The sequence below is a fragment of the Pogona vitticeps genome, chromosome 1 (genome assembly GCF_051106095.1).
Source record: "Pogona vitticeps strain Pit_001003342236 chromosome 1, PviZW2.1, whole genome shotgun sequence".
NCBI classification, from domain to species: Eukaryota; Metazoa; Chordata; class Lepidosauria; order Squamata; family Agamidae; genus Pogona; species Pogona vitticeps.
This window is the reverse complement of record NC_135783.1, coordinates 128,911,040-128,937,670: the sequence shown is the minus strand read 5'-3', so window position 1 is coordinate 128,937,670 and position 26,631 is coordinate 128,911,040. Positions and strand designations below refer to the sequence as shown.

The 26,631-nt window shown below is 43.5% G+C and overlaps 1 protein-coding gene across 1 annotated transcript; it reads left to right on the top strand.

The window, feature by feature from the left end:
* The first annotated feature begins 993 nt into the window (after positions 1 to 993).
* FAM110C (family with sequence similarity 110 member C) lies at positions 994 to 23,909 on the top strand. The gene is made up of 2 exons (XM_020782588.3): positions 994 to 2,660; positions 19,448 to 23,909. Exon 1 carries the CDS (start codon positions 1,534 to 1,536, stop codon positions 2,626 to 2,628), a length of 1,095 nt encoding a protein of 364 aa, XP_020638247.3. The 5' UTR covers positions 994 to 1,533; the 3' UTR covers positions 2,629 to 2,660; positions 19,448 to 23,909.
* Positions 23,910 to 26,631: the final 2,722 nt, after the last annotated feature.

The window sequence follows — 26,631 nt, the reverse complement described above, 5'->3', positions numbered from 1 at the left end:
CCACTCCTACTGAAGTTTGGGCATCATCATGCTTGTTTTGACTTTGGAGGGGGCCACTCCAAACAATAATATTGCACCGTATCCAAATTTGTCTCCCAGGTTTCTCACCCAGTAAGCTTTTCTTCGTCCTGCACTTCCCTCCACCCCATGCATTTTTACCTTGGCTGATCAGCTGTAAGAATTTGTATGTTCAGTTTTTCATGAAGAACATATTCTGACTTCCTGTGCTTTATATGCATTACAATATCTTAAGTCTTTTTTCCTTCAGCATGGCACTTCTTCATGGGTCACCCTCTTGACTTTTTTTTTTTTTTACAGCTGTCTGTGTTACAAGTTCTCAGTCTCGTGGCCCATAGCAGAACTAAGAACAGACAGAATTTATTAATCTATTTGAAATATTTTTATCCCACCTTTCTCCTTTAAAAGGACCCAAAACGGCTTACATTGTTAAAAAGATAATATTTAAAGGCTAAAAACAGTAGCTATACTGTTTGTTCTCAATGCCCATTTTTGAACTCTCCTTGCACGTTACTGTCTTCGTTTTAAGGAAGCTGCTCCAGGCCATCTCCGTTTGCATGGCCGTGCTGCTGCTCATGTTCATTCAGCCAAATTCCAGAGTACTTACATCTGCCAGCATGCACCGCACTCCACACTTTCATTTTGGATCTTTGTCTGCATTTCCTGGGCTGCTTACTAAGGTCACCTGAGGAGTTTAAAGCTGAGGTGAGATTCAGCCTGTGTACTTCCTGAATTGTTGTACTGGCGTCTTGTGTCTCAGCCTCTTAAGCACTGCGACACACAGACACTCTCGTATCAAGTTTCCCCTCAGTATGGCTTATTCCTGGACATCCAGTCCTGCCCTTCAAAAGGTAGAAAGGGGCAGTGGGGCATTTATGATGCTTCCCTCCCCAGCACCTATGCCTCAGCCTGGGCTGCAAAAGAGACACTAGACGCTCGCAGCTGCGGTGGCTGCTGTAGTGGCCGCGGCTGCTTGGCATTGCTGCTGGAGGAGGAGGTGGCAGCAGCTGAGAGCATATGCTAAGCAAACACTCTCCCCAGGGCTTGCCCTTGCTGGAGGCAGTGGCGTGCGGATGGTCTGGGCCACTCCTCTGGCCTCCTCCTCCTCCTCGGGGAGCCGTCTCCCTCCCTGGTGATGTCAGAGAGGCCTCTGTGCTCCGACAGGATTGGCTGGGTCTGGCTTGCAGAGGGGTTGGCTCAGCTGAAAGGTGAATGTGCAAGGAAGCAGCTGTGGAGGTGTGTGTGTAGATGTGTGTCAGAGAGTCTACGGCTGGGACAGACAGTTAAAGACTGAGGAGATTTGCTTCCTTCAGAAATTAATCACCACAGACCAGCGGCAGGAGCTGGCTCCTCGGGACAAGCTCCCTGGATTTCTTCTGCATCAGGAGGAGAGACAGAAGAGAGGCAGAGGAGGTGGGAAGTTGCGAAATTTGGTTTCTTTTCTTTTCTTTTCTTCCCTTGCCTTGCCTTTTCTTTTCCTGGACTGGGAGCCAGCTTGAGGCACTTGAACCTGATATGCCAACTGAAATCTCTCACACTGTGAGAATGCATGCCATCTCCGGCTTCCATTCCTCACTCACAGCCCGGCTTCTCCACAAGGGTCCAGAATACCTTCGCAAGCAGATGGAGGCGGGCAACCCAGGCAAGAAGAGTGCCGTGGAAAGACTGGCAGCTGATAAGGCCAAGTATGTCAAAAGCCAGCAGGTCATCAGCGCCAAGCAGGAGCCGGTGGCGGTGACAACGGCGCCCAGTTCAGCTTCTGAGAGCAGCAGTGAGAGCTGTTCGGTGGAAAGCAAGCAAGCCAATAGCTCGGCCGAGGGGCAACTCACCAGGTCCAGAGTCGCTGGCCCCATGGATTCGGGCCCTGCTCCCCTCAAGTGTGGCCCTCCGATCGTGAGGCGCAGCTTTGGCAAGAGGCAGGTCAGACCAGACTCCTTAGTGATCTACCGTCAGAAATGTGAGTTTGTTAGAGGGCAAAGCCAGGAAAGCGCTCGTGGAAGTTTGGTGAGAAGGTTGTTCCAGGGCTCTCTCAAGGAAAAACAACTGGCTCCCGAAGTGTCCAAAGTCATCCTCAAGGAGGATGTTGCACCGCAAACAGAAGGGACTGGGCTGATCAAAGAGACAAGCCATAACCCTGACCTGGCAGGGTGGTCTGTGCCCACAAAAACAAGTCCGGCAGCTGTTCTCACCAGCAGATGTGAAAACACCTCAAATTTGACGGCAGCACCTCATGAGGCAAAAGAGGCGAGGCGGAAAGGTTTACATCGCTCCCAGTCGGACATTAGTTCTCGCTATTCAAAATCTTTCTCAGAGTTGGACACTTTCTTTAAGTACTGCGGCCTTGAACCCGATGTGATAGAGGACCTTGGCCAAGAGAATTTCTCCGTGGTTTCTGACAACTTCTCCTTCCGGATCCGAAGCATCAGCATGGCCACATCAGAGAGTGACTTCACGAGGCACAGCGGAGACGACGGACTCTTGGAAGAGGAACTCACAGAACAGGTCCCGACGGGCACCTCAGTGATTGAACGCAACGCTCGGATAATCAAATGGCTGTACACGTGCAAGAAGGCCAAGGAAGTGAACCCCAGGCTGCAGGAGTTTGCATAAAGATGGTGTCTGTCCGAACACCTTGTGTCTGGGTGAGTACTATGAGTGGGCAAAGCCTGTGAGTGACATAGGCTGTTGGCTGTCTTAAGGTGCTCTTGAGGACCTCCGTGGCAGTGACCAAAGGGCATGGGAGGAACATGCAACTTGTCTGCAGTACTAAGATGCATAAACAAAGTGGGACAATAATAAATAGTGACAGCTTGGAATTGTGCAGGCCACCCATCAATTGTGATAAGAACTGAGTAGCAGTCAGTGTTGTATTTTCTCTTGAAAAGTCTGTGCTGAACAGCAACACTAGTAAGTTAGCATTACCTAGGTCTTTCCCTTTTGCCTCTTCACATACAACACTGGGGCTGTAAACCGATTTTTAAGAAGCCAGAGTGAGATTACAACCTCAAAGGAAAACTAACATCAACCTCTAAAGTCAATGTTTAAAATGTGGCCTCTGTTGACTGGTCTCCGATTGGGAAGTGGCTTATTTAGAGCAAGCTGTGCTAAGCTGACAGAGAAAGCCTAGACTCTTGCTCCAGCCTTAATTAGGTAAAATTAAGATAAATAGGTGTCAGTTGGAAACCCTTGCTCTTTTGGATGTATCCCCTGTTCTCTTTTCCCTATATGTCATCCTTCAATTGGTGGTACATTGGTTCGCCTCTCTCTTTTTTCTAATACACTTCATTTCACCCAATATATGGTGAGTGATGTGGCTCCTTTGATACCCCCTTAATTGCTTGTACCAGCCATTTCCTGGCATTTTGCATTCTCTGATCTGATGAGAAGTGGAATTTTTCTTGCTGCTTGGTTTCATTTAGATCATTTTGTTCTAAACGATAGGAGCAGCGGATTCTGAATGTGAGGCTTGAAATCCTTTGTATTGTTCCTTGAGAAGGAAGTACTCTTCAAGTCACGAGGATTTAAACTTCCAGCTAAATATGTGTAAGATAGGACTGTCAGGTTATCATCCTAAACACCCCACTTCCTTGCAAGTTAAGTTTCACAGGAATCATTGAGGTTTACTTCCGAGCCATGTAATGATGATGAGGGTTTAGTAATTCCAGTGTAGCACCAGAGAAATGTATTTTTTAAAAAATGAAATCCCTTAAAAATATCAAAGGGCCTACAATAGATGTTGTATGTCTCTGTATATACCACCTGCTGGAGAACCTCCACAGGACAACACAATCGCACTCATAGGATGTTTCTGGGTTTCCCATAAGCAACTGGTTGGCCCCTGTGTGAACATAAGTTTTGGACTAAGTAGGACTTGGGTGTGATCCAGTTGGGATCTTCATAAGTTCACCCAGAGACCTAAGGGTTGCTTATCCCAATTGCGGTAAGAGGCAGGGTCATTAATGTTGTCTCTTCTCCAGGTTTCTTCTTCAGCTACCGCCTCATCCCTGATTTTCTGGAGAAAAGCTACCAAGGCAATCCAATCCCTCCCCCTCTCTCTTTCTCTCTCTGTCCTGAAAAAAAGAGAAAAGGCTAGGAGCATGCGACGTTTCACTGTGCAGGATGCTGATAGGCTGCCCCATGCGGGAGTGTTGGGAAAGAACGACACTCCACCCCCCCACCCCCAGTCCAGAGCAATGTCTTAGATTCAATAAACAAACACTAAGTTGTTTGATCAGATAAGGATGCAAGGTAGGCATGTCTGTAATCTGTAAACATCCGGTGGCTGATGGAGAGCAGCCACCTGGTGCTCCCTGGAGCACAGTGGAATCATAAGAATAAAGGTGTGCGCTCAAGACTTGTGAGACCCTTTGACAGGGTTTTCCACATATAAAGTACCCAAAGGTGGTTTACCAGCCCCTTGTTCTGGTGGTGCTTGGAGACACTACTATTTCTCCAAATCCTCACAGGTACCAGGACATGTAACCAATCAGCCACACATACACTCCGGGTGATCTCGGTCGGTCCCTCTCCTGGGAGGTACAGTTGGGATTTGAACTCTTAACCCCAGCTCAAACCTAAAGAGCTACTGTATACCAACTTTCCCACTAGGATGCTTGTTGCCATGTGCCATTAAGCCGCCTCTGACATATGGCAATGCTAACAACGAGTGACTGCCAAAATGTGCTGACATTAACAGCCCTCACTAGTAAAGAGTCGCCCTACAGCTGTTCTTGAACGACAACTTTTTTTTTTAGTCCTGGTTAGTGTAGCCAGAAACCGTGGGAGTTTGCTCTTATTATGTACCATCATGTTACTTCCCTCCTATGATGACCTTGTGATTTAATGACCTCCAAAAGGTCCTGTCCTCAGCAGCCCTGCTCAGCTCTTGTAAACTCAAGGCCATGGTTTCCTTTATGGAGTCAATCCATCTCATATTTGGTCTTCCTCTTTTCCTGCTACCTTCAACTTTTCTCAGCATTATTGTCTTTTTGAGCAAATCTAGTCTTCCCAGTGAAGTGCTCAAGAGTATAATAGCCTCATCTGAGTCATTTCAGCTTGTAGCAAGAGTTCAGGCTCTATTTGCTCTAGAACCCATTTACTGTGCCTTTGTGACAGTCTATGGCAGTGGTGTCGAACTGTGGCCCTCCAGATGTTCTTGGACTTCAACTCCCAGAAGCCTTCACCACCACCTCTGCTGGCCAGGATTTCTGGGAGTTGAAGGCCAAGAACATCTGGAGGGCCACAGTTCGACACCACTGGTCTATGGTATGCACTGGGAGTTGCAGCCCAAGTCAATCTTGAGGGATGCAGTTTGACCACTCCTGCCACAGAAGGAGAACTCATACAGCGGCAATGAGAATGGTGCGACTCTTCAGACATAGCTTGACTATAGCTCCCATCAGCCCCAGCCAAGATAGCCAATCTTGAGGGAAGGTGGCAAGTGTAATTCCACAACAACGGGAGAGCCACAAACTCCCACTCATGACACAAGGTCTGCAGTTGTGAAGATTAATGATTAATAATATGCTCTCCTTCCTCTCCTCAAGCACCCCCACTTTCCACACCATCTGCAGCATGTGAATTAAACGGTGCATTTAAAGAATGCACACACCCCTGCACATTTTGACTAACTACCCCGCCGTTCCCTTTTAAAATTAGAGAGCTTCTATCAGTCTCTTTCCTCCACTTCCCTCTATCTCAGACAGCTCTTGCAATAATCTGCGTTTGGTTTACTGTCTTCCGTTCCAGAAAAGCATGATTTGTAAACCAGTGGGCTCAATCAAAAACACTGGGATTTTATTTTTAAAAATTTCTATAAATGATTTCCATATACTGCTCGGGGCAGCTTGTAGAACTTTAATCCTACAGCATCACAAAATGCTATGAAGATTTGGTTAAAAAAATGCAGCGAAAACAGTTCATAGATGAAATCTAGCCTGTACCCTAATTTTTAAAATCCATTTAATCCCTCTGCAATAATCTGAAACTGTGTAGGTCAGGGGCGGGTGTGTGCACGCCTCCAAATGCAATTGGACTCCAACTCCCAGCATGTCTAGTCAGAGGAGCCAGTGGTGAGGGATGATGGAAGTTGGAGCCTAACATCATATGTAGGGCCAGGTTCCTTACCCCTGGTTTAGATCCATCTTGACTTGATCACCACATCCTAAAAGATTCCTGAATAGACCAGAATCAAAACTGGGTCTTTCTTAGCCATTCATTACCAAGGACTTAGGGTGGTGAACTAGGAGGCGACTTATTTTCTTAATTCCTGGTGAAACACCAGACAGGTCCATTGGCTTTGGGACTTGTGGACCTACCTGGTGTTTCACAAGGAATTAATAACATAATGTCTTTCATGAAGACCCATTAAGTGGTGGTGGGGTTTAAGCACAGAAAACACACCTTTGTTCCTGGGGAAAATAACCAAACAACCATCCAATATGGCTTCCACATTTCTCAGAGGGGAAAATAAAACCCAGTCATTACCACTCATGCCTCACATGTATGAGCTAATCCTTGAAATATAAGTAAACATTTCTCTTCAAATGCCTAAGCTTGCTTGACCATTGTAATTTTTTTTTACAAAAATGCCTGGTCAGGTTGTTACATGCTGTCAAGTTGCCTCCAAGGTATGATGACCCTATGAATTAGTGACTTCCAAAATGACTTGTCCTCAAACCACTGTTCAGCTCTTGCAAACCCAAGCCTGTGGCTTCCTTTACAGAGTCAATCCATCTCGTACTTGGCCATCCTCTTTTCCTAATGCCTTCAGTTTTTCCTAGCATTATTGTCTATTTCTGTGAGTCTTGTCTTCTCATGATGTGCCCAAAGTAGAGCAGCCTCTGTTTCAACGTTTTTGCTCCCAGAGAAATTTCAGGCTTGATGTAATCCACTTGTTCATTTTCTGGTTGTTGAGAATATCCACAAAACTCTCTTCCAGCATCATATTTCAGACAAACCAATTTTCTCTGTTCGTTTTCTTTATTGTTTTCATATCCCTATGTACTAATCAGGAGTACAATAGGGAACCCAATGACCTTGGCCTGAGAAATGCTTAACTATACTATGCTTGACCAGGACAGATCTAAATTTACTATAAGTGTGGTTTATTTTATTTTATTTTATTTTATCTTAATCCCACCTTTCTTTCTTAGTGGGGACCCAAGGCGCTATACAAAAATATTCAAATCCAGCAATAATTAAAAACATGGATTAAAATATAAAACTATATACACAAGTATTTACAACATTCCCTTTGAAAGCTCATCCCCATGAAAGGAAATGCGAGAGGACACATTCAAATATGAGTTTTCTGTATTGCACAAAACGAGGTCACATAATTGGATCCTCAATGGGTCTGCTCAAAGGTAAGTTCCACTGAACTCAGTTAGACTCACTTCCATGTAAGAAAGAATAATTGAGGGACAGACCCCTCAATTATTTTGCATGTGCTGTTTCTTATACAGGTGCAAAGTATGATGATATGTATTTACAAATATCAATAACAGTAAAATTAAATTACACTGCAATTGGAACTTGCTGAGGGATGACTTTCCTCCTTTTGTAGTGTTTTTGGAACTTTTTTGGTTGTTTTTGCAGCTCTGTTATGTATTGTGGGTGGGTAAGGTGAAAGCCAGGTGGACAGCAGGAAAGCATGCTTAGTAGCAAAGGGCACCAACTTATAGCACTTTGTGTTTGGGTTTTTTTTTAATAACTGCAAAGCAATCTGTTTAGTTACTTGAAAGAAATGGGAAAGTATATTGTTACTTTTTGAAATTATAACTATAATTGTAACTAACTGCTGGGGGTTGGAACTATGAAGGTTATTCAGTATTCTTAAATTTAACATTCCAGGATCTATGTAAATGATAATGAATACTAGTGAATAATAATGAAGCAGATTTGTGCAGCTGAAAGTCCATCAGTGAGGCTCTTTCCCAAGTATCTGAGCACACAGTATCACACTCTTTGTCTTATTTTATCCACCTCTTCACTCAAAGCAATGCTGGTGAAAAAGAGAAGTGAAAAAATCACACCATCCATGCAGCAGATGTGTAAAAAAGAAAAAGTCAACAGGAAAGAAAAACATGTTATTTGTTTACAAAGAAGTTAGTCAGGGACGTGGTGGCGCTGCGGGCTAAACCGCAGAAGCCTGTGCTGCAGCGTCAGAAGACCAGCAGTCGTAAGATCGAATCCACGCGACAGAGTGAGCTCCCGTCGCTTTGTCCCAGCTCCCGCCAACCTAGCAGTTCAAAAGCATGCAAATGCAAGTAGATAAATAAGGACCACTTCGGTGGGAAGGTAACAGTGTTCCGTGTCTAAGTCGCACTGGCCATGTGACCACGGAAGATTGTCTTCGGACAAACGCTGGCTCTATGGCTTGGAAACGGGGATGGGCACCACCCCCTAGAGTCGGACACGACTGGACAAAAATTGTCAAGTGGAACCTTTACCTTTACCTTAGTCAGGAGGCCTCTCTTGCTTTGGCCACTTCTGACATAAAACATGCCCCCCCCGGGATTTTCTAAACTTTGTGCTGTTTTTACCTATTCTCTGGGATTTTGGAACCTCTCGGATTTTAGAAATGAGGCTGGAAGTAAGATTTTTGCCTTTGAATACAGAAGCATCTCTGCGGAGCCCACACCTAACTTCTCAGTCAGAAAGAAGTCCCCAGTTTAACAACAGTGACAGAGGGAAAACATGTGGGCCCAGAGCAGCCTTCCCTGGATGTCGTGCTCTCCAGATATCTTAGATTGCAACTCCCATTGTTCCCTAATACCATGGGCAATGGCTGTGTCAGCAAGGGATCATGGAAGGCTAGTCCAGCATATTTTAAAGACCTGAGGTAGGGTATGGTTGGCCTAAAGAGGGGGCGAGCAATTGTGTCTCTTCAGATCCTTTTGGAACACAGGTCCCATGATCCTTCACCTCAGAACTCATGTTGAGAAGAGGTGATGGGAGTTGTAGTCCAAAAACACTAGGAGGCCACGATTGCTCAACCCTGTTGTAAAGATCCAAAGCAGCCAGTGGGTGGGTGAGTCTAAATACTTTGAGAATCTGCCAATTCACCAGGCAACCTACCTCAAGCATCATGATGGAGGACAATAAATTGAGGTAGGAATTGGTACCTGAAGGATGGGACCTCACTTTCCAAAATGAAGGATGGAGGTGAGGGATTTGTATTCCACTTTTGAAAATGCTTTGGCCTGGAATTGCCAAGAATTTTCCTACCTAGGGAGCAAAGAGGATACAATTAACTATTCCCCTGAGAACAGACACAACCACGATCACAGAGATCTTGCTTTAGCATTTTTTACTCAAAACAGTCCCTTTTAAAAGATGATCATCCTCCACCTGTTCCACCTATATTTCCTTATTATTTGGTGTTCCTGCAGCTTGTCCTCAGGGGAATGTTAATAAGCCGTGTAAGCAGCAATATTTCCCATTCACTGGCTTGGCAAGTTACTTTTTAAAGAAGAATGAGGCACTCAGTTATGGATGGTTTCAGCATGTCCTTATATTCCTAAGGAACCTTCCAAGCTCTGCGGAGCACAGGGAGCGAGGAGGGCTTTCATGATATGAGCAGCAAAAGATGAGCGGCAGGGACACCAAGGCCACCGAGGAAGCCTGTGTGCTCGGATCACAGTTTCCAAATAAAGCCCTTCATCCCAGTCTCTCCTCCCGCACCTACAGTGGAGAAAGCTTAGCTGCAGAAAGCAGAGAATGAGAGAGAGAGAGAATGAGAGAAGAGTTCAGTCTATGGGGAACAGGATAATAGCACCTAGAGCTTTGCAGACTTGACCTTGAACCCTTTCCTTTAGCCTTTTATTTCCAGTTCAAAAGAACCTTGACAAGTTGATATCTAGGGGAATTGTAAAGGAGCTTGGAAGGCAAACGTGTCATCTACCTCTGCTCCGAGATCAGACCAGCAGTTTCTGGACAAAAAGCCAGGCAGCTGTCGTTCATGTTTCTTTTCCTCCGCTTTTGGATCAGTCCACCGCAGAGACAGCATCTATGGATTCCTTGATTTTGGGCCAGAACGAGTTGTTCCCTCCCTCTAGGCTCTTCTGTAACACCTGAGACTGTAATATGTATGAAGTTCTTGCAATTTATCAGGGGAGCCATCAACAAAGGTAATAGAGCAGGGGGTCAGCGACTGTGATACCTTCAGAAGTAATGAGGCTTCCAATGCGAACAGCAGCTCTAGCCAGCCTAGCCAGTGGTGTGGGAGTTATGGGCACTGCCCATAGACAACATCAAGAGATCCCCAGCCGCCGCCGCCGCCGCCACCACCCACCCACCCACCCACCCACCCACACACCCACACACCACCATGACAGAAGAGGAGTCTCTTCTCTCATAACTGGTAGGGCAGAAAAGCGGGTTGCTAATGAAGCTACTGAAATTCAGAGGACAACTCCTCTCATTTCCATCCCTCACCTATGTTGTCTGTGGCTGTTGGGAGTTGTAATCCAAAATGTCTGGAGGACGTCAGATCAGGGAAGGCTGGAGCCTAAGATCCACAGCAGAGTTGGTCACACAAAGGGGTCCAAGGAACATATTTGGCAATGAAATGCACATTTTGTCCTGGGGCTTCTCTTAGTTTCTTTAAATTCTCATTAACGCAGGCCAGCATTCAAGGAAGTAAAAACATTTGGGTTGCACTAAGAGTGCAGAGTCAGACACACTTTACAGAGCACATGCACACTATGGTCTAGCCAAGTTAAGCTGGAAAAATGCCCAACTATAATTCATCATCATGTTATTTACAGAATTGATTAGTCAGAGGATGAGCCATTTGGGAGGTGAAGGAACCATACTGAACACCTGCACCTCTGTAATCCAGGCCCAGTTTGGCAATGCTGGGAACTTCCTGCTGTGGAACAACACAGCCTTGACTTCCTGCAAAGCCTGGCTCCCATCCAGAGAGCAAACAGAGATGTCCGTACCTGTTAACAGCTTTATCTGGCCCTTCATTTTTAAAGAAACACACCATTAGCAGACAAAATTGTAATTGTGGACTTAGTGCATATTACTGCAATGGCAACCCTATTTGGAATTTTGTTAACAAAGTGTCTGTATGCATTTAACTCAATTCATTCATTCTTTCTCTCTTTCTTTCTCTCTTTCTTTCTCTTTCTTTCTCTCTTTCTTTCTCTTTCTTTCTCTTTCTTTCTCTTTCTCTCTCTCTTTCTCTCTTTCTTTCTCTCTTTCTTTCTCTCTCTCTTTCTCTCTCTCTTTCTCTCTCTCTTTCTTTCTTTATGCATTTGTCTGTTTTTTTCAGGAACGTCTCCAGAAATGCTTCAGGCATGTAGAGTTAGCACACACACCTCTTTGCAAACTGTTCTGGAGGTGCAGCTTGTGTAACATAATTAGCTTGTTAACATTTTCAGCAACCCAGCTATAAGGAGTCATTTCTTTTTTCTTTTTTTTTTAAGAGTTCAAAGTGCTAAATAATAGGATGATATTAAGCACTGGAATACACCATGCTTGTATTTCTTTATGTAAGTCAAGGGGAGAGGTGGATATGGGCTTCCAGATGTAATGGGATTCCGACTCCCCTCTGTAGCAGCCAGCATGGTCAATGGTCATGGATAATGGGAGTTGTAATCCAATATACAGAGGACCACAGACTTGACCCTTAGATGCAAACCTACAGGGTAGCAGATGGAAAGAAGAACTGCAATTCAAAATTGAGCACATTCTTATGTTAGTTTAGTGGAGCCAGAGTTCCAGAATTGAAGCCCTGGTATTTTTGAGTACCAGGGATTGCAAAAATCATCCACTGCTTCACTCGGGCTTCCCTGTTATCACTGAATTTAGCTACTATCTTTACAATAGGTGGGAGAGAAATGGATTTTCTCTTTACAAATCAGTTTGGATGTGATTTAGTCTTAAAAGGGCAAATAAGAGCCATTAACATTACAAAAGACCTGTCCTTTTATTGATGCAGATTAAACTAACTGTCTGTCTTTTTAGAGTCTCTTTATGGAGAGTAATCCACATAAAATGATATGCAGAAGGGACAGAATACCATATCATCTCCATAATGCTTAAATACTACATTTATCAAGACTGTGGACCATAATGGGTCTAATATTTGTGATTCTGAGCTTGAGGGCCTTACCATAAGGATGGTGATCTTTGAGAATTAGGCTGATTGAGCCAAGAGGAGGCCTAGATTTTTTTTAAAGCTGTTTTCAGTGCAGGTTGGACCTCAGAAGGTCATGTTTATGTAGCGCAAAAAGAGACTTCAACATTTTAAAACATACAGTTCTCCCAAGCGATAAATATAATTATGCATGCATTTTAATGTGAAATGGCAGTAAATATTTCAGGCAATTAAAATAATGATGTAAAACTGAAAGATAGACTCATTAGCTTTTAAATTAAGAAGAATTATGGACTTCTATTTTCTGACGCTTGTAAACTTAGCAGCAAGAGTGTTCTGACTCTTTACAAGAATCAAAGTACAGTACCTGGTTGTTTATGGCTGATCCTTCTAGTGCAGTGGTTCTCAAACGTTTTGCTATCATGCCACCTTTCTTTCATTTTTGAGAAACCTTCTGCGTTGTCCCACCTCTCCACTTCCAGAATCCAGTCCTCTAACAGAACTTCAAACACAATCTATTCAAAAACTGTAGTCATGAGATTTTAGACTAAACTCACTTTATGACATTTGATACTAAAAACAATTAATTTAGACAATGAAAATAATACCTCAGGATATAAACCTCAGGCTCACGCTGCCGCCCCCCCCCCCCATGTCTTTTCACACACTCCTAGTGAGGCATGTTTCTTTAGTTTGGAAATCGGTGCTCTTGTAGATCCAGTTAGTTTTTAGCTGAGGAGGAGCTTGAAACCAGCTTGCATATTGCACCATCTCCATCTAAGAAACCAACTTGGCCTCAACATGGCCAGCCATGGGAATCTGGGACATTCATAACAGCATAAAAGTTTGGAACTACCCACAAGAACTTGAGGCACAGCCTTGAACATGATGCTTTATCATTAAAAGTGTGCTGCGTTTGTTTTATATTCTTAATGATCGATGAAAGGCATCACCTGTTCCTGCATTTGTGTTGTTTCCATGACCCCGTGGCCTCTTTCTGATTTTGCCTTGTTGAATTCTTCAAGGTCACAGAAAATATATGCACGAACCTAAGGAATTATAGAATTTCTATTTCTTTAGAGAATACACCTCATAGGAAGGCGTGACATTCTACCTCTTGAGGAATATATTCTCTCTCTCAGAACGAGCACGTGACCTATTTACACAGCTATCAGACTCACGAATATTGCTGTAACTTTAAACCATAGCTTGGAGATTTAAAAAATGTTAAGATGTTAAAAATTCACTATTGTTATTGTTCCTCACTATTTTTGTGGGTAACAAGGGGCGATGGTGTTCCTTTTCATCAGCAATGGAAGTATCTGCTAAACCTGTCCCTGTTCATGCCCTAACCACAATTTATGGGGCTTTGGTGGTAAACTTACCACTATCCCTTAATCATGTAAACAAGCCCTTTTATCACTGTGTTATCCAGTATGTTATCATGAGTGTCTCTTCGTCAGGGTTCTGAGCGCATCTATGTCAGCTCCTTGACTCCAGTTAATCTAGAAGTTAGCATTCCATTCATGGCTGTAATACATGGGAGAGGAGAAGGTTTTTTCCATGAATTTGTCTAATTTACAGATATCTGTGGCAGGTTCCATAAGCACCTATGATTTTTTTTTCTTTTTCTACTCAGCTCCTGGACGTTGCTAGATAAGGTAGACATTACTTTCTCACAACGGACAGAAGGTTTTAAATCTCATAAAAGGGGAATAAATCACTAGTTATTTAACTTGTTATTATTTGTGTCTTATGTTTAATGTTATAGAAGAGCAGAGGGGCTTCAGGGGTCTTGTGCCCTGTGCCAATGTCTCTTGGCTGGCTTGGCTGTTCTGCACTTTAAAATGGGTGGTTGTGAGCCTTGACATTTGCTGCTTCACACCAGGCAACAAAATGTCTGCACGGGGAGTAGATGTTCCTATCCCATTTTGGCTTTTTGCTTAAGACCAAACAACAAGGTGCTAGAGCAGGTCTTGGCTTCTGAGATCCAGGGGTTTCTGGATGAGATGGATTATTTACAGTCACTTCAATCTCACTTCAGGCCTAGTTATGGGATGGGGACTGCTTTGGTTGCCTAGATGGATTACCTATGCCAGGAACTGGAGGAGTGTGTCCTTGTTGGTTCTTCTGGACCTCTCAGCGGCTTTCGATACCATTGACCATGGTATCCTTCTGGGCTGTCTCTCTGGGGTGGGACTTGGAGACACTGCTTTACTGTGGCTCTAGCCCTTCCTGGAGGGGGGAACTCAGAAGGTGGTGCTGAAGGATTCCTGTTCTACACCCTGGCCATTTGTGATCTATGCAGTTAACATCTACATGAAGCCACTGGAAACACTGTCTGGAGTTAGGGGTTTGGAGAACCCCCTAGCTCTCCTTTCCATCCAAATCTGAGGTAACTGTTTCAGCTCTAGTAGAGTGTCTGATCTTAGACGTGGACTGGATTGAGGGTGGATAAACTGAAACGTAATCTAGACAAAACCAAGGGGCTTATTTGAAAGGTAGATCAAGGAATGGGGTTCCAACCTGTGCTGGATGGGACTACACTTCCCCTGAAAAGAAAGGGGTGCAGTTTCAGTGTGCATTCCAGGATTTTTCTCTAAGTCTAAATGCCCAGATTTTGGCAGTGGCCAGGAGTGCATTTGCCCATTTGTGCTCATTCCTGGGGAAGTCTGATTAGAACACAGTGTCACATAATTTAGTTACATCCTGACTGAATTATAGCTCATGGGGCTGCTTTTGTAAAGCATTCAGAAACTTTGGCAGATGCAAAACATTGCTGCCAGATTATCAGCTGGAGCTGGTTACAGTGATCACATAATCCTCCCTGTTACAGCACATCCACTGGCTGCTGATCTGTTTTGGGGCTTTTTCTTAGTGACTGACTATCTAAGAGGGGTTCTGAAACATGACAGTGGTTGTTGCTTTTAAATCTGTTTTAATAATATTTTTATCTAATATTTTTATCTGTTTATTTATTTTCAAATAACTGACTGGTTTTATCTTTCAATATTATCTTTTTTTTTCCTAGTGATATAAGCTGCCTTGGGTGCTTTGTTAGGAGAAAGGTGGAGTAAAAATATTTTAAATAAAAGTAACAGCTAAATTTGCTGTTATCAAGAGACTGGGAATTAAGGGATCATGGTCTCTGGTGCTCTTCTGAAAAATGGGCAGTAATGCCCACCAATAACTGGAAGGGAGTAATACCTGCAACTTGTGACTGTGGGACCTATGGTCAAGGTCAAGCTGGCTTGTTTCTTAATACTGAACTAATTGGGGAAATGGATTTAGCTGAGTGAGGGGATGGGGAGCATTTTTGTGAATGTTCAAAGGAACCTGATAACTAATTGGAAAACCCTCTCAAAGAGTCCAGAAGCTGAAGCTTTAGGTATGAAAAGGGGACAGAAGTTGCTTTAGTTGGCTTGGTTATCTCTCTGGAGATGCTGTGCTTATTTGCTGCTTTGCTGAAGCTAAATCAGCTATGCTGAAGCTCAGTCAGAGTGTAAGTACTAGAACAGTTTAGCTAGCTTTCTTATATTTTTGTGTGTTTGTTCTGTATCACTCCTGTCTAAAGCTTTTATTTACGGTAATTACTTGCTCAAAACCTCTTTTTGACTTCTGGTGTAACTGTTGGCTGTTTTTGACACTATTTGCTCTGTTTGACTTCTTTTACCATCTTTGAGTAAATAAAGTAAATAACCCACCCCTTCATTCATTTGTTTGGCTTTGTGGAGTAAGAGGTTTGTGGTACTTAAAACCAAGCCTTGCCTTGACCTTCTACCAGGAGCCTGTATGTTTTGTGGGTGTGGTGGCAGTTCTACCTTACAGGGTTGGCATGAGAGGCACAGTTCTTAGCCCTGAAGATTTTTTTTAAACTCCTTGAAAGCACTGCTTAAGTCGAGTTGAACTAAGATACTAGGGGGACACTGGGCAGAAAGATTCCCCCAGCCAGCAGCTCATGTGGTCCTCCTTGTTTTACCCAGGCCAGGATAATCAGGGTAGTATGGGTGAGGAGTTATACTGAGTGTCTCTGAACCCTGGGATCCTTGACAGGTGTTAAATGCTGTCAAGTTGCCTCCACCTTATGGCAACCCTATGAATGAATGATCTCCAAAATATCTTGTCTTCAACAGCCCTCCTCAGCAATTGTAAAAGCATATTTTGTCTCCCTCTTTTCCTTCTGCCTTCCACTTTTCCAGCATTATTGTCTTTTCCAGAGAATCCCATCTTCTCATGATGTGCTCAATGTAGGACAGCCTTAGTCTCATCATTTTTGCCTCCAATAGCTCATGCTTGATTTGCTGTAGGCAAACCCACTTGTTCATCCTTCTGGCAGTCCAGAGTATCCGCAAAGCTCTCCTCCAGCATCACTTTTCAAACAAATCCTTCCCCTCTTCAGCTTTTCTTAATGGCCAGCTTTCACATTTGTACATAGTGATCAGGAGGAATACAATAGTGTGGATGAACATGTTCAACATGTGCTTACAAAATTGGAGGGCTAAAGGTGGCAGACAAATGGAGAACAAAACACAATCTCTCAATTTTATTTCAGCTTTTGAAGAGATGTCTTGCTGTTTGTAAATTAGGGACCTGAAGAAATTTCAGCAATACCCTGTTTATGGTCAAGACAACAAGGCAACGGAGCAAGGGCCAAACTATACAAACAACTTAACACTAGAGCCAAAATCAGGTTAGTGTGTGTTCCTCAGATGAGCAATCAAAATTTTCAAACAAAGACTGTGGTTATACCTTAGAGACCAATCACAATGGAAAACAGGCTATTCTATGAACTGTATAAGGTGAGAAGAGTCCCTGCTGTTAAGGAAGTTAAGGAATTCCTTCTCCTGATAATAGGTTGTCCATAGTATGTCCTTTGTCCCAAGAGAGCAAGCAGTTGTTTTGCACGAAATGTTTCTAACTCCCCCCTCCACCCTTTGTGAAGCTACAGACCTCCCCACAAAGCCACTCAAAAGAATGCAAATAACCTATCCAGTGCTCCTACATCAATCAGTCATTCAACAAGGCAGCACTTATCTTAGTTTATATATGGTTTATTTTTAGAAATGTTTCCCCCCCCCCCAAGAGTCTCTCAAATATGGAAACTTACACAGAGACTGGCAAAAATAAAATAAAATTAAAATGGCATGGTCTTTCAGCAAAGAGAAGGAAATCCTACTTCCTTGTTGAGCATGCTGGAAGAAACCAGGTCAGGATGTATATCCTATTGTAGGCTGTGGGTTTATGTAAACTCTGTAGCTGAAATCCAGGAGGCATTGATTGTTTGCTTGATTTGATGCTTGGGGCACAGTAACCTTGCCTTGGTTGAGGCCCAGCCAATTTTATTGTAATGGTTTTGAAACTGAAAAGAAACCAGTTTATGCGTAGCTACGCAAAGGCTTCCTCAGATAATAGCTTTAAAGAAACACAAACCTTTGAGCTTGTAATGGGTCAGAAGCTCTGCCATGCATGTTTTATACACCCATCTCAATTTTTCATGGGATGCTATTATGACTTGTAAAACACTGTGCGAATGAATAAAACAGAGCATTGTAACCCTGGAAGTCTATTTAGATGTTAATGAAGGTGGCTTTTGAATTATAATTGAAGCCTTTAGGTGCGAGAATTTTTTTTTTTTTTAAAAAGGAGGGAATTTTATTTTACAGTATTTCAGAAGGCAATGTTGTAAAGTGGATTAAAAGACCACCTTTAACAAAAGTGTGTGTTACCCTTAATTTTAGCAGCCTGCACAAAGTTATCTGGCATGCTGTTCTAACAAAGAAAGAATTCTAGTACACCCAGAGAAATTTGCAGCAGTATCCTGTGCATGTTTACTGAGGAATAATGCTGTTCAAGTGGGTTTATCCATAGTTAAGTGTGTGTAAGACTGTAGCCTTAAGACGGTTAACTCCTAAGAGATCAGATGCTTATTTACTTTGTTCCTGTGTATGGTCCAATGGCATGTGATACTGACACTCTCTAAGTCTAAATAGAACTTAGGACTCTTCCCCCATCCTGGGATGGGTGACTACCGGGCAGCTTGGAAGCAGCATCGTTTCTTAAAAAGTTGCTTTTGTAACAGGTTCCATTTTACAGTAACAAGCGGGACTACAGTTACAAATGCCAGGGCTGCACTGCGCTACTTTTCAGTGGAACAAGAGTGAAGAAACTGTTACTTATTCCTGGGTGGGGGTGTGTGTAATTGCGTGGGGCCCTGAGCAGAGGGAAGGAGGCAGGATCAGAGGGATGGCTCATTTTATGCTGCTGCCTCACCTGCTTCACCGTGTGGATGAAATATTGTGCAAGTGGTCTACAGGGCAAAAAAGCTTGGGAGCCTCTGAATTTCTGAAATATTCCACAGTCCATGTTAGAGTGACGCCTTTATGGGCCCAATCCCAATGCCACAACATAGTGTTCAGGCTTTTGAGTTCTCCTGCACCTTTTATTAGGCTAGATAACAAACAAAGCACATGACGGGGGGGCATGGCTGATGTTGAAGCCATGGAGACTGTCTTCAAAGTCACAGTCTTAATGTGGGATGCAATAGCAGGCACCCAATTAGGTGAGGGAATGGTTTCCCTTTGCAACTAGGACTGTGTGTGTGTGTGGGGGGGAGAAACATACCATGACTAAGATCTACACTATCACTTTCCAAAAATATCCCTCTGTGTACTTAAGCAAAAATCAAAGGAGAAATGGTGGGAAACTTGCCATTTGTGTTTGTTGGGCATCCTCACCCTGACTCATGGTAATAAGGGACCTCCCCCACCCCCACTCCTCAGACAACAGGTCACTGCTGAGGAAAACAGCACCCTGAACTCCTTGGAGAATGGCTGAGAAATCAGTGAAAAGGTACATATAATGGTACCTAGAAAGGTGATTTTTTTCATTAAAGAGCATGTATCATGTTTGGTTCTGATCTGTATCCCTTGTCTCTGAGATTATGTTTGGTGCCACAGAGTTATAGCAGGTTGAAAACACTTTATTACCTCATCGACATGCTAAGGGATCTTGGGATTTGTAGTTTGGGGTGGGACTTAGAATTCTATACCAGCAAGCTCTACTGCTCTCCCCTGAAGGCAGCAGAGAATTATTTGGTAGGGGTATCTGCCAGAAGGTTGACTTTTCGTCTCTCCCTCGGTCACTAAAATGTCTTGGATGTTGATGAAACCCTAGTCACACTAGATTGTATTAAATCATCAGTAAAAGTGAGCCATAAGAAAATGCTTGTCTGACATTCATTATCATCCAGGTTCATAAAGTTCACACTGTTGGCAGTATAAGCGCAGTGCTTTAGTAAATGTTGTTCTTTTTTCTCAGGATTGATGTAGAGATGGAGACTGAGGGAAACAGACCATGGATTTCCAGCACTCATTTCTAGCACTCTTCTTCGTGTGCCCAGCTGAAACCTGTGGGACAACAAGACTCTGTTAAAGGGTGAAATTCAACTTTTTGCTAGGAATCAACTATTTATCCTGAAAGAGCAAGGAACAATAAGAGCTCAAATGCTTAGAACTGGAAGTCATCACCGTTCCTCATGCCATCATGAACAAGTGGAAGAGAACAGTGGTGTTCATTCACATGGAGAATTTCTCTGATCTTTAATTATTTAGCAAACTGGAAAGCCAGAGCTGATCATCCTCATGAGTTGTTTCACAGAAGATGGCTTCTCAGATTCGCATCACTTTTCTCACATAAGACCCCAGCATGTGTACTGTTGGGTCCAACAAATACATATGTCTACTTTGTAGTGTATATATGTGTGTGAGGGGAAGCTCCTATGAGCTGTGACTTCTTAGTACATGAACGTATGGTAAAATCAGAGCTCAGAAAAGTTTTCTTTTGGATCACATCTCACAGAATTCCCAAACAATCAAAACCACAATGCACAAGGGATTCTGGAACAAGCGGTCCAGAACTTCTGAGTTCAGGGCAAGATAGACATTGACTGGCATTCCATCAATGGAATGCAGAGTGTAATGTTTACATCCTTTATTGATCCCCTGAGCTTTAAAAAAATGGCTCCAAAGTTTTGGGGGACTAATCCTCTAAAAACACAAGGAACAGCAAGGAAAAAGAGACCAGTGAAAGCCATGCTTTCTTTTCATCAGTGGAATCCTCCACTGAATTGCAGTTCTGAACCTTCAATTCTGAGAAGGCTAGATCCATGCCATGGTTTTCCTGTTAGCCGGTTACACAACTCTCCTGTGTGGGAGTTTGTTGGGCAAAAAGATTAGAAAATGGTATGCCTGCTCAATCCCACACTGCCAGATTGACATGGTTTATCCATTCCTTCCTGCTTATGAGATGATCCCCCACATGGTCCCTTTTCAAATAAATGTAAAAGTGGAACTCAGTTTAATTTTATTTAGTCCTAAAAAGAAATAGAAAAGAGGCTGTATTGAACAAAGCCTAGGCAGCAGAATAAATAAGGGGTACATACTGCCTTATACAGAGGAAGACCATTGCTCAACCTGGCTCAGCATTGTCTACAACTAATTCATGATCTGGTTCCCCCCCAAAGTTTTCGAGCTTTAGCTCTCATCCACCCAAATTGGTATGGCTAATATTCAGAAATGGTGGGAGATAAAGTCTCCAATCTCTACCAGGTTGGAAAAGACCAGTAGTAGCATCTCAACCTTTCCCAGGCTATAAGTGTTCCCCAAACAGATCAGGAGGGGATGGGAAATTAAGTCTAGAATTTTCTTTCTGTGTTGCAAAGCATGTTCTCAGCCATTAAGCTACAGCCCTTCTTCATAGCCTGGGCCTTGACTTGATTTCTACCTTTCTTTCCCAGTACATCGTCATTATACCCCTGAAAACCAGCCCTTGAACACTGAGAGATCCTTTCACATAGGAGCCAAAGTAGCACCAAGAATGTAAGCAGAAAAGTAAAACAGGAGCTTGCACTCTTTCTTTCTCTAAAGATAGTAATATCTTCTCCTTGTGTGCAAGAGGCAGCCGAAATGCGAGATGACAAGAAGAAGGTTGGAAACAATGGCCTTGTGCTTGGTGTTCAAGAATGATGTTGTTCCCTTATAACACAGTTAAGCTGAAATGTAGAAATGCCCGGTCTAGACAGGCCTGTAGGCACACAGCTGCCAAGGATGGTAGCAGTGTCTGTGAGAAGATGGCTTCCGACTGTGGTTTTCAAAACAAGTTCTGCTCCTTTGCTTCTTAAGAAGGACTGTTATTTACTCCATATACACATGCACAAATGGGTATGCACCTACTCCTCTTGTCCTGCCCTACTAGTGTTGTATGTAAAAAGCAAAATCTGCAAAAAAACATTTTGATTGAGGGGATTTATTTTTAATTCGATTTAATTTATTTTTAAAAGGCATGCTTTGTAACCAAACCTGCTGCAATCGAAGTGACTGGATAAACTGACATTTTCATATGACTTTTTCTTTTTCTTTTTCTTTTTGCTGAGCTAGATAAGCTTCTGGCCTGATCCAGCAGGACTATTCTAATTTTTAAAACTACTTTGTTTTTTAAAAAGTAAGTGTGGGCATCAATATGGCCCACAAGTTGCCTGAAGTATTGTCAAACAGTAGCAGCTTATGGCTTGGCTAAACAGGGAGCCGGCACTTTGTTTTAGAGGAGAATCATGTTTCCCAGAGCGTAATTCTCCTCTGAAACAGCTGATTGTCTATGAAGTGCTTTGTTCTAGCTCAACTTCCCATTCCACACTTCGAGAAAACCAGAGGTAGGGATTTCCTATTTATAGCTGCTGTCACATGTTGACAGCACATAGTGGTGCCAGTAAAGGATATATCGATTAGTGGGAGGCAGGAACAAAATAATTGTTTCTCAGAGTAGCCGAAGTTGCACATCCCTCTTTAACTCTTGCTCTGTTATTTGAATGCACTTTCATCTTTTCATATAAGCTCAAACTTCCTTCAGAACAATACATATTCCTCACATAACAATGACAAACCAATCCGGTGCTGCACCAGATGCTGTTCTCTATCATATTGATGGTAATCTGGAGTAGTTGAGAGAATGGAGGGGTGGACATTTGCTCAGTGCTGAAAATCTGAATGGCACGTTTGCTGTTGCTCCTGCTGTTGGTGTCTGTGGTACTGCTACAGCTTAGCTTTCAAGCACTCAATGAACTGAGTGACATGGAATTCTTCCTGCAGTTTTAATTTGAGTCCAAAAAGCAAAGAGGTACATTTCCAATTACCTCTTGTGTAGCGGCAAAGAAAGGCTGATCTTATGGAAAAACCAAAAAGGAAATCAGCAAATAATAGCACTTTTATATGTATTTTGTTGCTAGTTATGGAAATTACATGCATTCTAAATACAAGGATCACTAGATGGTTAGGTGTAAAAGGTTTTTTTAAAAATATTTTTATTTTTAAAATGGTACATCCCACTGTCCTATTACAGCTGGTCCAAGACATTCTGCTGCCTGATCTGCTCTCCTCCACATTCCCTGTCTAGAAGAAGAATAGATGAGTGGCTGAATTTTGCACCTCACCTGAGAGTACCAGACTCATGTGGGGGATGTGGTACAGGTTTCCTGTAGCATACTGCTCTGCCCTCTAGCTGGCAGGGAGAGGGCAAATCAGCCAAGGGCAGGAGGGCCTCTGCCTTTGAGCTTAAAAGAGGTAGTCACCTGAGAGGGTGATGTCCTGGGGGGGGGGGGTGTGTGCCACACTGGCTGCTTCACCTCACTCCTGCCACAGGTTCCCTGCTATCAGACTCAACCTGCAGTGGTTGCTGGTGCCCCTGCTTTGCTTCCTTCCTGAGGGACAGGGTATGGGGGGTTTGAACTACCACCGCTGCATCCCTCCATCTTTCAAAGTGTAAGACAAGGGTGTGGGGCCTTTCTCCTCAGCTTCTTTCTTTATCCATGTACATGGGAGGGGTCACAGATGCTGCCAGAGCTACTGAATCCCTTTTCTCCAGAAGGAGGCAGGATGTAGGGGTGGCTCATCCCTCAGCCCCACCCCCTTTGGGGTGGGGGATGCCACCTTGAGGGCTGTCCACTTAAGTTAGGACGGAACATGAAATGCCAACTGAATGCCCATTATCAGCCTCCTGAAGCAATCAGCCGAATGGCAGACCCAGCTCTCGCTCAAATTCTTTGATCTGTTTTTGAAGAGGGAATTCAGTTCCCAGTGAAATTACTGATGTCTCTGTTGCCTATGGGACCTTTAGGTATGCAGATCTATCTGCATGGTTGTAAGGATAAAATATTGCCCACTTCAATTTCTTCTGGTAATGGGAAGTTATATGTTCGTTAGAAAAAGAGTGTGTTAATTCAATACTAGGAAGATATAATGATAACTCACTTCTGGATGTTTTAAAAATAAAACATGTCTAATTAGGTAGTGTGTGGCGTTTCTCCCCCCTCCTGCCCCCCGAAGTACATAATAGATTTTGAAATGATGCAATTGTTTCAAATCTATTTGATACTTTGAGGAAACACCCTTCTTAAAATGTGTGATGTTCTACATTATTGCTTTGTGCCTACAAGTCTTTGTGAAATGAAGCGTAGCTTTCCACAGTAATCAATTTTGTTACACCATTGTCACTAAGATTGATTCCTGCTCTAAACGAAATGTTGCTAATAGGGTAGGAAGATTACCAAGAGGTACAGTGTTGTTAAGTCACACACTCAAGGATTCTAATGGGGAAATGACACTGTAGATGTTTTACACACTTTACAGAGTATGATTCAATTCATTATTTACATTTTTTATGTGTTTGAAATGCCAATGATGGAGGGAGTTCCTCTTTCAATTGTAAGGAATAAAGGCAGCTTCCTACACTACATTTGTCACTGTACATGTATGTATGATATTTAAGGTGCACATGTAAATTGAGAATGTGACACACTTATGACTGTAAACATAGGCATCACACGACACACAGGGAATTGTCTGTAGTTTGCTGTGAAACATACCTGGGCCGATGATCAACCCAGGTATGTCACTTCAGCTGCTTTGCACAGACGTTCACCCATCAGGGTGTGCAATGGGAATGCATGGTTTAGGAGCCAGGATAATGCCAGTTGGCCCTGTACCTCACCTTTGTGAACTCAAGAGATCTTACAGTTGTGAGCAGACTGTCAACAGTTCAGTGCAGATGAGATTTTGTTTGCAAGGGTGGGAGAAACACTGGCCCTCCAGCTTTTACAGACCGTGACCCCCCCCTCCATTCTTTACCATTCTACACACAGGGCTGGCTGTTCCAACAGTTGATGTCAAAAACATCTGGAGTTGGCAAAGGTTTCCTGACCTGGATATACACATACTGCTCTGTTGTTGTTGATCTTTTCTCCTACGTCTTGTGGCATTATAGTTAGCTGGTTATTTGGTGGAGAGAGAGAGAGAGAGACACACACACACAGAGAGATCAAGTTCAGAGGTCTTTTCTTTTCTTAAAGCCATCTCTTTTCTTCATAGGTCAGGGGAGGGGATGCCTGAAAAGGGTATAGAGATGAGAAGAGATCCAAGCAGGTAAGCAGGTACGGCCTGTTCTTTCATGGAAAGGAAATGTTTTGCAGATTTTGGTTTAGCACTGAAGTCTTCAGAAATGCTTGAAAACTCAAGAGTAAAAGCCGTGGTGGCTGGTGCCTCTCCAGACGGGTAGGGCAGGATGGCCAGCGGAAGGGGAACAAAAATCAGCATTGGACAAAGTCAACTTTTCTTAGCTGGATCCCCTTTCTCTTTCCTTGTCATGACGCTGCACTACCTCTCTCTCTCTCTCTCTCAAGTGAAAGAGAAACCTTTTAAGTTTGTTCACTCCGTGTCCAGGCTCTTGTACTCCACACTTTGCTGCCAGATGGCTGAGTAGCTAGATAGGAACAGGTTCTACACCCTCTCTAGCCACCAGACCAGGGAGTGTCGGTGGGAACAAAGTTCCTCTTACACTCATAGACCAGCCTCTACTGAGAGGAAAATGGGACTAGATGAGCACAAACCTCTCCCTGATGTCTGCTTGCATGGGATAATGGAAGGTGATCGACCGTACTGGAGGAACGATTGTTGCACATTTTTTTTTTGTCATAACTGCGAGATCTTTATCCACAGCTAGTTTCTTCACTGTGAAAAGGGTGCAGCACCTGCACAATGCTATGTCTTTATCAGGGAGCCAAGTACAAAGTCCATCTTTATGACTAGATACTGTATTGGTATTTGCAATCAGAGAGCATAAACAGATCTTTCAGGGAAGAAAGAGGAATGCGGCTCTGACTGACTTTATGTTCACATGATTTTGCTTTTTTTTAAAAAAAAAAAAACCCGGTATATTTTATTTGTATATAAAATAAAAAAAGAAATGCACCCAATGCAGATTTGTCTTCTTTCTTCAAAACTGCTCTTCAAACAGCTGCTCACTCACTCTGTGTGTGTGTGTGTGTGTGTGTGTGTGTGTGTGCGCACGCACGTGTGTGTGTGCGTGCACGTGTGCATGCATGCTACAAAGAGTCCTGTGGCATCTGTAAGGCTAACCCATTTTATTGTGCAATACATTTTTGTGGGCCAAAGTCCACTTCTTCAGATGCAGGGAACATAGTCTGTTGGGAAACATTTGTACAGCGGTCAGGAGAAAAGAAAACGGAATGGAAATGGAAGATGTCCATCACGTTGATGGGCATTCAATGCCTGTTAAGAATTACTGACAATCCTTCTGGATGACAGGTAGAGGTCTCAATGGTGGCTGCTAAAAACGGTGGTCTTAAGCTTATAGTAAATAAAATTTGTTAGCATTTGGAAAGTGTCCTGAACCTGCCTAGATTTGTACAATATCCACGAAAAGTATCAGTATATGTAATGTACAGAATTGCTGGTTGAACAGGAAACGTGTTTGGAAGAAGAGTGGCTACTACAGATGCCACATTTCCAGAACAGGAAGGGATCACCACTCGCTCGAAAAAGAAGATGTTGCTGATCAAATGAGCCTCTGTGACAGCGGATATAACTGCATCTCCAAAATGTTCCTATTATAAGTTGTGTAGAGAGACGAACACCCCAGGCAGAGAGTCCATGTTTGCAGATGTACATGTCCTGCATCCATACTGATGTGGGAACAGCCTTGCTATATTATGCCTTCAACGTATCCCTGAAGTCAGAGACACAGTCAGCCCGGAGCACTCTGTCCCCGTCTTACAGGGTGGCCAGCCAGTGGGTGCCTTAGCCATTGCATGGAGCTTTGGTACTTTCCTCCCTCTTGGCAAAGTGAGACCATCAGGAGGAACTCTCCGTAGCCAACTGTCTGACACCATGAGCAGGTCAGAGCCAGTGGAGAACTCCTAAGTAGGGACAACGTGAGCGGACTGACAAGGCGAAGGGGTACCGTTTCCCAAACCCAGGCCAAGCCTTCATTCCGGGCCCGAGCCCTCTGGCTGTCGCCACCACCTCTGCCTGAAGCCTCATGCTGAAGCTTTGTGAAATCCCTGCCAGGCCAAAGCCTTCCCTCTGAGGAGCTGCACTCATTCCCTGCAACCCGGCTGAACAAGAATTGCTCTCACAGCCCCTTGGAATCTAGGA